This window comes from Eubalaena glacialis, chromosome 3, assembly GCF_028564815.1.
Source record: "Eubalaena glacialis isolate mEubGla1 chromosome 3, mEubGla1.1.hap2.+ XY, whole genome shotgun sequence".
Classification (NCBI taxonomy): Eukaryota; Metazoa; Chordata; class Mammalia; order Artiodactyla; family Balaenidae; genus Eubalaena; species Eubalaena glacialis.
The window spans coordinates 163,169,647-163,184,161 of NC_083718.1; the positions used below are offsets into that span (position 1 = coordinate 163,169,647).

The 14,515-nt window shown below is 55.0% G+C and overlaps 1 protein-coding gene across 1 annotated transcript in view; it reads right to left on the minus strand.

Moving 5' to 3' along the window:
* Positions 1 to 4,275: 4,275 nt before the first annotated feature.
* The window catches only part of LOC133088706 (bone morphogenetic protein 8B-like), a 42,113-nt gene continuing 31,873 nt past the window's right edge, over positions 4,276 to 14,515 (minus strand). The window contains exons 4-7 of the mRNA XM_061186750.1: positions 7,833 to 8,027; positions 6,968 to 7,047; positions 6,299 to 6,409; positions 4,276 to 4,425 (exon numbers count right to left, since the gene is read on the minus strand). Of these exons, the coding sequence (XP_061042733.1) occupies positions 4,276 to 4,425; positions 6,299 to 6,409; positions 6,968 to 7,047; positions 7,833 to 8,027 (536 nt within the window). The remainder of the gene's footprint in view (positions 4,426 to 6,298; positions 6,410 to 6,967; positions 7,048 to 7,832; positions 8,028 to 14,515) is intronic.

Genomic DNA, 14,515 nt, shown 5'->3' on the forward strand with positions numbered 1-14,515 from the left:
GAGGGATGGATGCTAGGCCTCCCTCTGCCGCCCTGTGCCAGCCTGGCTCTCTGCCTTCAGGTGGGGCTTCGTCCCCTTTGGCTGGCTGGGATCCACTCCCGTGGCTGGGATCCACTGCTGCAGTATTCCTGGCTGGGGCCTTCACTACTTAACAGAGGTGTCCCTCTCACTGGTGGTCAGCTGTGGCTGTCAGAACACACAGCAGTGAGGCCAGGAGAATGCCAGCCACTCGGGGCTGGTGTGATGTCCAGGAGACAAGGGAATGTGTGTGAAGTACTCAGAGTCAGCATGGCTGGCCCTAGGGATGATGTGGGGATGGGGAGCAGGCTGGCCTGAGGCCCCAGGAGGGAAGACTGGTCACAAAGCCCTTGTGAAACAAGGGCAGGGTGGGGGCGGGGGGACTTTGTCACTGGACCTCCCTGATTGCCCTGGGAAGGTGGGACCCGTGGACTGGCCAGAGAGGCTGGTTGGGGGGTCATCAGGGGCCGATTGCTCACCCTGTCCTGTGTAAGGGCTTCCCCAGAAGCTGCTGCACGGTAATCACCTCTGACCCTTGTGCAGGTGGTGACCTGAGCCTCAGAGCTGAGGTGCCTGGTCCAGGTGTTCTGGGCTAATGGCCAGCCTGGTGGCCGTGCCCTGGCTCCCTGCCTTCCCGATGCTGGGCCAGGGCTGCAGGTGACAGGATCGGGGGGCCCACACCTGCCCTCCGGGGAAGGAATAGTGAGCCCTGGTTTGTAAGTGACAAAACTAAGGCAGAAGTCAAGGGATGGAGTGCTACTGCAAACTATGTTCCCAAAGAATATTTAATAACAGAAATGTTCAAAATATGTCATAGATTGAATAATTCAGATCACCAAGCAGCGCATAGAGTACGATCCTAACTTTGTAGAATACCCATATATTATATAAAGAGACCGATAGGAATGTGCTAAGGAAAGAAGCCTGGAAGGAATTATTAACACTGGTTGTCTCCATGTGGTGAGATGGTGTGTGTTTGTATTCTGCTTTTGATTTTCAAGAGTGTCCCTGACATACGTGTAATATTTTCTTAAGTGAGAAAAAAAAATTTTTTTTTTTTTTTAAAGAGGGCCAAATGCTTGCTCAAGGCTTCCCAGTGAGGAGACAAACCCCAAAAAGTTTCCCCTTGAGCTGCACTAGTGAGCAGGGCCGTGGGAGGATGGGGAGGGGACAGCGCTGCCATGTCCCCTGCCGGCTGCGACCCCCTCCACGGGGGGGTGGTCAAGCCCACACCTCACCCCAGGAGACTACCAAGTTTTTATTTTTTTAGGAAAAGCACAGCTTTGAAGTAAGTACAGCAGCACCTCCAAGGACACATTCTGGGAGGAGTGGGTTTTAATAGGAAGGCACGCGGGAGAGGCCCACGTTTGCAAATTCATTTAAAATAAGGCCACTAATAATGCTATTCATTCAGCGCAGGTGTGCAGACCCAGTGCCGAGTGCTCCGGACGGCCCTGCTCCCCGCACTGGCCTTGCCAGGGCAGAGCCAGTAGCCCGTTCTGCAGAGGGAGAAGCCGGCTCCCCGGTGCGCAGTGTGGTCAGATCAACAAGAGGCAGAGCCAGGGCTTGTTGCTAGCGGGTCTGCTGGCTGCAGAGCTCACCCTCTCCTGTCACAGCTTCCTTTCCTATGAAGTTACAGGGAATTTCTTGAAGAATGTCACCTACTTCCCTACATAGAGACACACAAGAATAGGGCTTCGCCCGATGAGCTGGCATCTGGGCCAGGATCACGCTTCGGTTATGAAGATGTGCACCAGGGGTGAGGTGACAGAGCAGTGTGCCCACACAGCATGGCCCCAGGCGCCGCTGTTCCTTTGGGCCCACCCTCTCCGGCAGCGTCTACTTTGCTGCCAGTGGGCCTGAGTTGACCACCCTTATTTATGCTTCTCATGTGCAGCCTTGAATGTGACCCAGACTGCCAAGGGCAACCAGATAAATGAGGTGGGCCTAGTGACTGACCACTGCCACCTCATCAGCTCTCTGTCCTTAATTGTCTCCCTTCTCTGAAGCCTTTTCTATTTGATTTCATTTGGTGGCCACCTGGATGGCTGAAGGTGCTAGAAGTGTCAGGAAGGCCATGACTGCTGGACTTTTGGCTTTATTGCACGAAAAGGGAGTCGTATCACAATCCTATGTTCCTTTTGTTCTACACCTCTGATGGCAGGGCAGTCCACATCTTCAAAACATTCACTTCATAAACTTTCCTGGTGCCCCAACCCATGCCAGGTTTCGTGCTTAGGCACTGAAGAAACCTAACATTGACATTTGTCAAAAGTTTCCAAGCCTCCACTGCCCTTGATGTTGGGAGGAGAGAGCTCTGAATAAGGCCCTGAAATGGCAGGTTTCAAGTCCTAGGACAGCTGGGCGCTCAGGCCATGTCTTTGCTCTCTGAGAGGAGAGGGCCAGAGTGGCAGGCAGATTCTCTGGCTGGAACGGCCTTTGGAGACGTGAGAGTCCTTGTATGTCCTCATGCCAGAGATGGGAAACTGAAACCTGAATCAGGGGGCACTTGCCCAGACATCAGACAGGTCAGTGGCTGAGCTGGAGCCAGAATACGGGTCTCCTGACACTTGGGCTGGTACCTGGTCCGCTCACTGCCAGCCTGAGCTCAAAGCCCCAGGCTAAAGAGGAGACCACCACCTTCCTCTGTCCATGGGGAGGGTCTCTTCCTGTGCACTGGCTCCCAGAGGCCCTCCCAGGTCCAGGCGGAGGGGCTGCTGTCCTGCAGCAAGGCCCCAGCCTCCACCCCTGCTGCCAGACCTGTGCTCCCGGAGCCCCTCCTTGGGGCGCAGAGTGAATTCCAGGGCTGCACGTCCTGGGCTGTGCCCGTGGGTTGGGGTGGGCCCAGGCTCTGCTTTTAATGACACAGTATTTCAGGGTTCGGGCAGCTGGACGCAGTCCGCTCCACCAGGTAAATTACAGGCTTACCAAGTCAGAAATCAAATAAACACTCCAACTGCCGGCGGCTGCTCCAAGGAGAGCAGTGGTTTCCGGGAACCTCCCCACCCAGCTCAGCTTAATTGCTGTCTGTCACTCCCCTGGGACGGGGTCTTTTCTTTGGCTCACAGGCCCCAAGAAACAGGACAGGGCTCCTGGGCACACAGGGTGACGCAGACTTGGGTGACCAGTCTGTTTTTGACAGCTTCTGGACACGGGCAGGTGCTAACAAGCCTTGCCCTCGCTCCATGCCTGGCTCCAGGCTGCCCAGTGTCCCAGAGCACTGGGGGCGGTGGATCACTCCTTAGCAGGAGATAGCAGATAGTTTTCACTCCACATGCCAACTCTAATCTGTTGGTGGTGGCCACCTGGAGTTCTGTGCTGGTCATTTTGAAATTCTATCCAGATTTGAAAGAAAAAATATCAAGGTTGATTATTGATGACTGCTGTGCAGAAGGTTAAGGGAAACTATGTCACCCGTGCTGGGCATTGTCATCCTGGGCCACCCGACGTATCCACCGTACTTGGCTCAGCAAAAAGATAGCTTTTCCACAGAGCTGAACTCCTGATGGTTCAACATGGTGACCAGATGGGGTCAATAAAGACCCCAAGATTTTTTGTTTCCCTAAAGTGTCCGTGCACTGCACGTCTTCCCCAGACAGCAGAGGCAGGTCAAGGGAGGAAGACAGGGAAGATGAATGCCATCGGCCTTGGCCCTAAATCATGCTGTTCATTTAGCTCTTTCTGGAGGTGACCCACATGCCTCCTGTGGCCAGCGGTTTGGTAATTCAGATCCACAAATATAGCACACCGAGGGCAACTCCACACTCTAACAGAAGTGCCCAGAAATGCCCACTTTTGCACCTGGGAAGGGCAGGCAACTGGAGATGGACCAGGGCCTGTCTACACCCCCAGACCCCGTCGTGGACGGTGAAGGGCCTGGGGTGGCCATCCTGGGCTCCAGGTGCCTCTGAGTTCGTCCCACATCCGTCCACAGCTGGGCCAGCAGTGGACAAGGGCAGGTCCTCAGACAGGACTCTCTGCCAACCGCAAAGAACGGTCAGCCCGTGCCTCTGGGGAGGGGGCTGGGGTAGGACCCTGCTGCGGACGCAGATCTCCAGGCCAGAGTTCTACCACCGCCTCAGGCGCCGGGCGGGGGCGGGGCAGAGGGGCCTGGGGAGGACCAGGCCCTGGCAGGATGTGGGCAGCGGAGGGGCGCCCTGGCTGCCGCCCTGGCTGAGCTGTGAGGGCGTTGGGGGGGTGCCCCTTGCGGAGGGCTGAGCTGACCCGGGAGGGGCGGCCAGCAGGCGGGGCGGGGCCTCAGTGGCAGCCGCAGGCGCGGACCACCATGTTGCGGTGCTTGCGCAGGATGACGTTGTTGCTGCTGTCGTAGTAGAGCACGGAGGTGGCGCTCAGCTTGGTGGGCGCGCAGCACGCCTTGGGGACCGCGTCAGGCTTCATCAGGTGCACCTGGCGGGGAGGGGGCGGCAGGCAGACGCGTGAGAGCCGCGGGGACCCCGTCCCAGCCCCCAGCTCCTGCCGCCCGGGCTCCAGCCGCTCGCCCCTCCCCGGCTCCATCTCGCCCCGCAGCCCGGCAGGTGCTGGCGCGAACTCTGCCCCGGCCCCGCCCCCCTTGGCCACCCCGCCGCTGCCCTCAGGCCCAGCCTGGGCACCTGTGGCTCCTGTCACAGCCCCTCCCCTCAGACAGGACGACCCTGACCCTGCTGGTCCCCGGCACGTGTGCCAGGTCCTGCCTGCGCCCCTGCAGCGCCGCCCCCGGGTCCCCTCTGCTCCTCTCTCCTCCCTGCGCTTCTGCAACGTCCCTGATCGTGTCTTGTCCGCATGAGCTGTTTCTGGTCCGTCTCTCCCTCCAGACTGCGAGCCGGTGAAGGTCCGTGTTACACCTGCTAGCGGCCAGACTTCTAGGCTCACCCTTGGGGTGTCCGACACTGTTGTTTCTCAAAGCACCTCCACCCCTCCTAACAATTTCTAGGCAGGGATTGTTCTGGGCAGATGACCACTCAGGGCACAGGGACCGAGTCACCTGCCCAGTTCCGTGGCTGAGGCTGAGGCCGCGGCACGACTGGGACCTGGCACGGGGATCCCGCTACCCTCCTCCAAACAGCTCTACCCCTAAAGACAGCCCGACTGAGTGAGCTCTTGCAGCCTCTACAAAAATATTTAACTGGAGACTTGGCAGGATGAGCTGCCGTTCACCCTGGACTCTTCATCGGGGCCCCACATGGAAGGGCCCTGAAGGCAGCTCCCCAGCCTGTCAGGGGCTGGAGAGAAAAGGGAACCTGCTTCCATCCATCGGGACCTCCCAGGCCTCACAGAGGCCGCTGAGCAGGACCTGGGCGAAGCCGTCTCATGGGGGGCCGTCCGGCAGCCTGGCCCCCGGTCCCCAGAGCCCAGCCTTACCCCAGAAGCCCCAGCTCTGAGCAGCCTGCTGCCAGGACAGGCTCAATCACCCCTGACCTTCTTCAAGGAAGGCAGCTCCCCAGGGGTCCAGCAAATCCCATGAGACCATTGGGAAAGGAGGCATTATCCTGGGGTCCATGTTGCCTTCTTAACTCATTTGCTCTAGGGCATCACCTTGAACAACCTGTAACTAGGGTGTCCAGGTCAATGTTCTAGAAAGAAGCCTCAGCACAAAAAAACATTTAAAACACTTAGCAATAAGCAGCAGCAACAGTGTTCTTATTAGAAACTTTTTCAGCATTTAAAGTTTCCCCAGACACTGGGGTATCAAAAGCCTGTAGAGACACAAAGAGCCGAGAGGGACCCAGAAAAAAGAGCCAACGGGAAAGGAACGGGAGGGGAAACCAGAAGGGCACGGGGTACCTTGTGACTCCTGTGCAGGAAGAGGGGGCAGAACCCACACGTGCATCACCCACCCCGACCCTGAGGGCGTGTGTGACACACAGGAGGCCGAACGCGCCAATGAACATGGTGCATGTGTGTGTTCCGAGGGCACAAGTAGCCGTGTGAGATGCCCGCCTATCATGCACGGGCTGTGCCTCTGACCACCAGCAGGCGGGCCTTTATAAGTCTGGTACCCACCGCATGGACGTGAAAGTCCCCCACGTGCACGTGTGTACGTGTGCACACCGATCAGCGAGAGTCTAGTGCACATGTGTTCAGGTGCACGGGTTGGGGGCGGCCCACACAGGGACCAGTTGCTGCACGGCTGTGGGATTTCACTGCACGTGCACGCAGAAAGGTTTCCATGTAGAGAAAGCTCCCTGACACAGCAGTGCTGCCATCACCTGCTGGCTGCACGCGCCCCTCTTCTCCGCAAACCCCTCCCCTGGGCGTCCAGGCAGAGGGACGCGGTACTGACCAGGGACTGCAGGATGGCGTGGTTGGTGGCGTTCATGCAGGAGTCCAGTGGGAAGGAGCACTCCCCTTCACAGTAATAGGCTGAGTAGCCTTGGGGGGCGATGACCCAGTCCTGGGGGCAGGTAATGGGAGAAGGTGAGTCCCATCCATGTGCCCCTCCCGAGCACCCCAGTCCAGCACCTGTCACAGCACAACTCAGGGCTGCCCCTTACCCTCCCTCAGCCTCAGGGCCCATCAACCCACCCTCGGGCCCCTCCCAGGGCAGTTTCCCCCAGAGGCCTGACATCCACCCGAAGACCCTCAGCAGACAGGGCTGGGCACGATCTCCGTCCCCTTCATGCGCCATCAGCGCTCAGCTTCGTCCTCCCCAGCCCACCCCCAGTCACAGCAGAGGCCAGAGGCACTGCCCACCCTGGCCTCAGTTTTCCTGCTGCAGCTCTGACATTTTATGGCTAAGGATTCAGACAGTCTCCATTTTCATGGTTTTCACAAAAAAAGCACTTTTCACTATAAAAGCAACACATTCTCCCTTTAGAGAACTTGGAAAAACACAGAGGAAAATAAACCAAGAAAATCCAAATCCCCCATGATTCTACCTCCTCTTGGACATACACTTGCCATCGTCAAGGTGGGGACTGTCATTTAGGAAAGAAGGAGAGTCAGGAATTACCAGCCAGCCAAGGTCCTGGAAGCTGACATAGAGCTCATGCCGACGGCACACCTGTCGGCTGTGGGAGCCGTGGACGTTGTCTGCGGGGGACAGAAGGGGCAAGGTCTTCGCTGGGGTTCCTGCTCTGTGCACCTACCACGGGGAGCTCCCGGGGCGGGGGACGCCCTGATGGGCTCATTTGTTGAATAAATGAATGATGGGAAACTAACCCATTTGGTCTCATAAAGCCCATCTCTGCAGCTCTGCTGGCGCCGTGACCCAGGTCAAGAACCTTCGATGGCTCCAGATGATTCCCCGTGGTCACAGTCACCCCACGCTCAGCCCAGCCTCCCCTGACTTTCAGCCTGTGACTCCCGATGGTCCAATAAACAGCCCGGGGACCCTCTGCCGTCCAGCAGCCCCTCCTCCTTTCCTCCAGAGACACCCCTGACCTCATCCGCCTCTCCAGCCACGCCCATTCCACAGGACAAGTGGCTCCCACTGAGGCCAAGCAAAGCCTGGCTCTCCGTGAAGGAAAGGAGGGCACCAGGGGGCTCTGGTCCCGAGGGGCTTGGTCTAGTGGGGACACCTTCACACAAACGCTTGGATCCTGCAGGGCGCCCGGGGCAGCACCGAGGGCCACCAGCGGCACCTGATTTTGACGAGGGGGTGGGGGGCGCCTGGTGAGCCAGGGAGGGCAGGAAGGACTTCAGGGCGGCAGGGGCGGTGAGGGCAGATGCTCAGAGCCCTGGAGATCGTGCAGTGGCTGGTCCCCAGGGTGCAGGGGTAAAGTGGTGTCAGGAAAGGTGGCTGGGTGACTGACCATCAGCCTGACCCCACTGAGGCCAGGAGGGTTCTGTCCCCACCACCTGGTCCCCAACCTCACCGAAGATCCCAGGCAGTCTGTTTGGGGGCGGCAGCTCGTTGGTTCTTTTCGGCAGCCTCCTCTTCAGGGGCCTCACCGCCCGAGGGGCTCGGACAGGGGCAGGGCTCGCCCTGAAAAAGGTGACCACGAAAGGCTGTTTGGAGCGCGGTGCCTGTTGCCCCAGCAGACCGGCCAGGCCAGGATCCACGCTGCGCCCTGAGACGGAGAGAGCAGAGAGGGCGGTCACTCGAGGGTGGGGCCCTACACGGGGACACAGCAGGGACCTCTCTGTGGGCGGGCCAGGAGCACGGAGCCTGAGGCTGCAGGGGACCCACTGGGTCTTTCCTCCTCTGAAGACCCGAGTCCCAAGTCCAGCCCCAGCCTCCAGCGGGCAGGTCTGCAGGAGAGGGGGAGGGTCCTCGTGAGCACAGGCTCGGGATTAGTGATGGCCCAGGGCACTGCCAGTTGTGACAGCGCTTTACAGCTTTCAGTCAGTTCACGTGATGATCTCAACCAGTCTTCATGGTGACGCCAGACCCATCATTTCCCTGAGAAACATCAGAGCCCCTCGGTGACGGCTCAGAGCACCACTACCGGGGACTCTCAGAACCAGGGTTCCCACCCATCTCAGGGCTCTGAGGCCCGAGTTCTACCTTCCACCCCATCCTTTCTGGGGATCAGTGTAGGATTTACAACACCCGGCTGGCGGGAGCGGCCGCCAGGACTCAGTGCTTGCTCTGCTGAGCACCGCCCAAGAGCAGGCCACTCGCCGTCCCGATGCCCCCAAAAGAGACCCCAGGCTCCGCGGGCAGAGACATTTACCCCAAGTCCACGTTCAAACACCTGCATCTAATTCCAGAGCCCTTCTTATCCGTTTACGTTCTTAACCAGCGGGTTTGTGGTTTGAAAAGGAAGAAAGAGAGAAAAGGCTGTGGGCAGAGACATGACTGGGGCCTCAGCCTAGGCGTAGTGATGCTTGTAAAACTGGGATTTTACCCGCAGCTGTTAAAGCCTGAGGACGCCGGAAAAACACACTGGTTATCCCTGGAAAAGTCACCTCCACCAATAAAACTATCCTCCTGTACCTCTTTGTAGTTCCAATGACCTCTTGTTTTTTAATTGTCAAAGTGATATATAACAACAACTGTAACGAAACTTAGAAAAAATATCACCCATAAAACCCCTCCCCTGCTACAACACACCATTTTCATTTTTCTGTGATATTTTCATATGTTAATTTAAATTGTGAGCGTAAGAAAGAAGTCTGTATTTTTCCCAATTTTTCCACATAAACATTTTCTCGCTTAAGTGTCAGCTATGAACATTTCAAATGTATAAAATTCCTTTGAGTGGATACATCTGAATACTTAGATATTAGTTCATCTTTAGACATTTATTTCCTGGCTTTCATCATAAAGATGAGAATGTGATAGAACCTCTTCATTTCCTTTCCCTGTGGAATTTTCTCAGACTAAACAACAGGGGATGACTACAAGCTCACTGTTCATGTTTTTTATAACACTGGGTGGAACATCCCACTTCCATGTACATTTCACCCCAATGTTGCAACAGTGATGCACAGGCATATACAGACATGCACATATATGTATGTGTACACACACGTGTGCATTTATATAGCAAGTGTACATATGTGCACATACATAAACATATGTGTTCTATTAGTGGGTCTCATGATCCTCCACTGCACATTACAGGTCAAGGACATCGCCAGCCCTTACACAGCTGTGCTTTAGCCCTGAGTCCATGTGCCAGAGTCGACTAAACAACTAATCGACCAGAGACTAACCTTTGACCTATGACATCACCTGCCACAAACATGCACTGGGCCCATCAGAGGTGCCACTCAGGGATGACACTGCTGAGACAGGAGCTGACACTGGAAGGGGCCCAGGGAGAAGCCGTTCGGGGAGTTTGGGTCATGGCAGGTTAGGGTCACGAGGAAGAGCAGCAGGCCCGTGAGGATGCAGAGCCACAAGGAACACAGCAGCCCCGCCACAGAGGGAAAGGCCCGTGAGGGCACCAGGAGGAGGCCGTGGAGCGACGGGGGCAGGAGGGCGGCTGTCGTCCATGCGGCACTGGAGCAGAGCTCCACACCTGGTGGGCACATGGGGCGGCCTTGGCCCGGCAGCCCTCCAGGCCTGTGTGTGCAGCCGCCCTGTCCTGTGAGTCCCTGGAGAGCCCTGTCCACTGAGAGGCCAGGGAGACCTTCGGTGCTCCCGAGGCTGTGTTCACCGTAGGCTTTTCTTTGTGCAACTGTCTGGTCAAGGATCGTGTTGGGGTCTCCTGGGCGCAGAGAGATTGGGTCACAGGGCAGGCCCCGGCTGTCCAAGTGGTGGCCCCCAGGCTGCCTGGCTCTGGCAGGACCCTTTCCAGAAAGCAGAGGCAGGAACTTCAGGAACCTCTGAGGCTCAGGGTCCCTGCCTCTAGACCTGACCTGTGAGGGTGCTGGCAGGCATGCTGTCCCCTTTGTGAGAGATGTGGGATGTGTGGCCACACCTCGAGATGGGGGCCACACTGTGGCCTCCCCCCGCACGCAGGTCCAGATGAAGATGTTGCTCCTCTGGGCCAGGAAGGCCCCCGACACCTCCAGCCTCCCCCCATTTCTGAGACAACCCCATCAGGGCCCGGATGTCTTGGCAGCCCCCCTGACCTATCCCATCCCTGGGGATTCATGCCCCCTCCCCCTGGGCCAGGCCAAGATTGCTCCCATCTCTCCCCAAGGCCTCTTTCTGCTCTGGGTGCCACCTGCCCTTTCCTTGTAGCCCCTGCCCCTTCCCTGCAGCCCCTACCCCACCTCAGCCTGCGGTCATGGATGTGACCCTAGTGCCACATTGAAGGACAATCAGGACGCCTGGCTGAAACCCTTGGAGGGGATCCAGCTGTGACCAGGTGTGCTTTTGTCCCACAGGTTATTTATTTCCTCACCACATGAGAACTAGGAACTCAATACTTTTCCTTCTTTCTACTGTTTAACAGCCCTGTAACTCGTCTGCTTCTGGAAACCTCTGCCTGTCCCAGGCTGCTGCTGGAAGACGTCTCCCAACATGCAGGGCAGATCAGGTCCTCCTCCCCAGAAGCCCCAGAAGGTGCTGCACAGTCCACTGAGTGACATCTATCCACTGCCCCCCTGGTCACAGTCCCCTGACACTCTGTGGCTGTCCCCTCAGGTGCACTGTCTCTCCACTCTAGGATCCGGGCCTCCCGTCAGGGTGAGGCTTCAGGGAGACCTCTCTGAAAGACCTTCCTTGACCAGCTGGAGCTTCCTGTTCTTACCCACGGGCTCCCATCCATTTTGTGCAGCCCTAGAGCCGCATTGAGAAAACGTGGGCTCCACGGCAGGCCTGGGTTCGAACCCTACACACGCACGCACGCACGCACACACGCACACAAACGGAAACTCATTTTTTTCTGTTTAGTTTGTGAGACTGTGGATTCAGGATGAAGTACCTCACTGCCCCTCATGAGTTTCAAGGGAGTATGAACAAGAGGCTGGTTTGGGCTCCGTTACAGAGAAGAAGGGTCTAACTGTCTGATCTGGACGACACAGGAATGCTATGATTTGAGATGAGTAAACCCATCTAAGTCCATCGGTCAGGTTTGTAGAACTCCTCCCATCCTAAGTCGCAGCCTTTGGCTGCACACAGGCAAGCTGTTTATTCACAGAGGAGACTTCCCGGGCAAATGTCTGCGCCAACGGTCTCTCCCCCTTCAGTTGCCCCTATTACCAGTTTACTGGCCGCCTAAACCATCTTGCTTCCCTTCTAGAGACATCTATTTAGCTATGAGGAGGAGAAATGTGGGGGGCAGGGGAGGTGAGGCTACAAGGAGACAAAACTTAGCGACAAAATGAAAGGCCCCAGAAGGAAAGTCAGAAGGGCCAAAGGAAAAACATCTTTCATTCACACAGAATTTCTCCCAGTTACAAATTCACATGTAAGTGTGTATGTTTTTATGGTTCTAATAAAACAGTGCGTTACATAGACTCTGGGTGGAGTTGTTCTGTAATAGGGGTGGGGCAGGTGCAACCTAAGCAGTCCTGCTCAGCCGTTGGTCAGTGCCACAGTGAGCCCTTCCCCCAAGCAAGCAACTGTCAACAAGTGACTGTTAGTGGTCCCGCTAAGCCATTGGTTGGCACTGCAGTAGTCCCCTCCCTCTCCTCCTCTTCTGTATAAAAGAAGCCCAAATTTGGACTGGGACAAGATGATTTTTTTTGAGACACTAGTCTGCCATCTTCTCAATCTGCTAGCTTTCCAATTAAAGTTGTTTTTCCTTGTCCCAACAACTTGTCTCCTGATTTATTGGCCTGTTGTCTGCCGAGCAGAGTGAGCTTGGCCTCGGCAACAAATTTTGGTGAGCCGGCCGGGATCCTTGGTGCTTGTGGCTAGCTGGCCTCAGTTGGGGAATTTTCAGGTAAGGCCCTAGCAGCCACCGGGACCATTTGTCCTGAGGATCTTTCCTTCAAAATTCCCTGAAGTGGCACCGGCTGCCCCAGCGCTGGGCAGCTGAAGTGGGCAATCATTTGGGAGCCAATGGGCCTCACATAGTAGGGTAAGTAGCTCCAGTATATACAACTGGGAACATTTTCCCCTCTCAGTTTGGGCTTTTTTCCTTTAAGGGAAAAGCCAATTTGTTCATTTGATTGGGGTACCCTGTTGGAGAGGGGAATTGTTGTTGGACTCTACCTGCTTTGTGAACCAGTTTGTTGGCTTTTGTTTTGCATTCATTCTTGATGGAATCTCTTTGTGCTTTTGGTATTAGAATTTGCTTGTGCTTTTTGTGTTTTGTTGTTCTTGAACTTTTTAAAAATTTTATTTATCTAATTTATTTATCTTTTTGGCTGTGTTGGGTCTTCGTTGCTGCATGCAGGCTTTCCCTAGTTGCAGTGAGCGGGCTGCTCATTGTGGTGGCTTCTCTTGTTGTACAGCACAGGCTCTAGGCGCATGGGCTTCAGTAGTTGTGGCATGCGGGCTCTAGAGCGCAGGCTCAGTAGTTGTGGTCCACGGGCTTAGTTGCTCTGCGGCGTGTGGGATCTTCCCGGACTAGGGCTCGAACCCGTGTCCCCTGCATTGGCAGGCAGATTCTTAACCACTGTGTCACCAGGGAAGCCCATTGAACTCATTAATATGGGAAATACTCCATCTGTCCCTAAGGAAAGCCCTTTGGGGCGTATCTTAAATAAATGGGCAAAATATAGCTGTGGGCCTATGACTAAAGAAGAGATGATATTTTACTGTAATAGTGTGTGGCCCAATATATGTTAGGATCAGGAGAGCAATGGCCATTGAATCACTCACTTAATTATTATACGATCTTGCAGTTAGAATTGTTTTGTGAAAGAGCAGGTAAAAATGATGAGATTCTGTATGTAGAAGCATTTATGCTATTGTATCAGGAGGAAAAGAAGTCAGACTGCTGCCGCCTTATGGTACAGCAGTCGAAAGAGAAAACCAAGGGAAAACCTGTTCTACAAGAGGAAGGGGAGAAAGTGAGAGTGGGGACATGTTATTTTGAAACTTACACCCCCCTCTGGCCAGCCCGGCTCCCCCCCTGGCCGAGCAGACTGCACCAGCAGTTCTTCTGGCCACCCCCCGCCCACATGCCACCAACATATTCACCGCCTCCTGTTTCCTTTACTTATGGGGATCAATTAGAAGTTCCTACGCTAACCTCCGGGGCACAGGGGCCAGGTTTGGTGTCACCATCTAAGACCTGACAGGGCACCCAGTTTGGACTAGGAGCCACTTCTGGATCAGGGCAGTTTCCCTTGCACCAATATCCTATAGGAGGCCTTAATGCAGATGGCCAACCAGCTGGGTTTCTATGGATGCACAAGCCATTCTCAACATCAGATTTGTTTAATTGGAAAAACTATAACCCTACTTACTGAGAGGACCCCCTCCGCATGACTGAAATTTTCACTTCTATCTTTGCCACTTACCATCCCTCTTAGGCATTCACACTCTTATGAATATGATACTTACTGGGGATGAAAGAAGGATGGTCATTGACAAGGCTAGAGAGGAAGCACACCAGCTTCATCCAGCAGATCCAGATGGAACTCCAGAAGCAAATCTGACAGTTCCTACTGCTGAGACTGACTGGGAGCCTAATAATGGAGGTATGCTGCTCCTAAAGCATTATAGGAAGTGCATCTTAGTGGGTCTTCCAAAGGGAGTACCTAGGCAAAAGAGCTTAAACAAAATTCAGGAGGTACACCAAAAACCCATTGAGGATCCATCAGAGTCTCTAGAAAGAATTTATCAATCTTATAGGTGCTACACTGATGTAGATTCTGAGACCCCCGAAAATATGAGAATGGTAAATATGACCTGCATTGGGCAAAGTACCCAGATATAAGAAGAAAATTACAAAAGTTAGATGGTGCAGTTGGAATGAACCCTTCTCAATTGGTAGATGTTGCTTTTAAAGTGTTCAACAACAGGGAACAACGACAGAAGCGAGAGGATGCAAGACGGAATGCCACTTTTCTGGCAGCAGCATTGGATTCCTGGAAGGCAAGTAACTGGAAGAGAGGTAAGCCACCATTGAGGAGGGAACAATGTGCTTACTGTAAGGAGGAAGGACATTGGAAAAAAGATTGCCCTAGACTAAAGAATAAGAAAGAAAACAATAAAAGAAAGACGGGAGCCTCTCATATGGTAGAAAGAGAGGAACACTCTGAT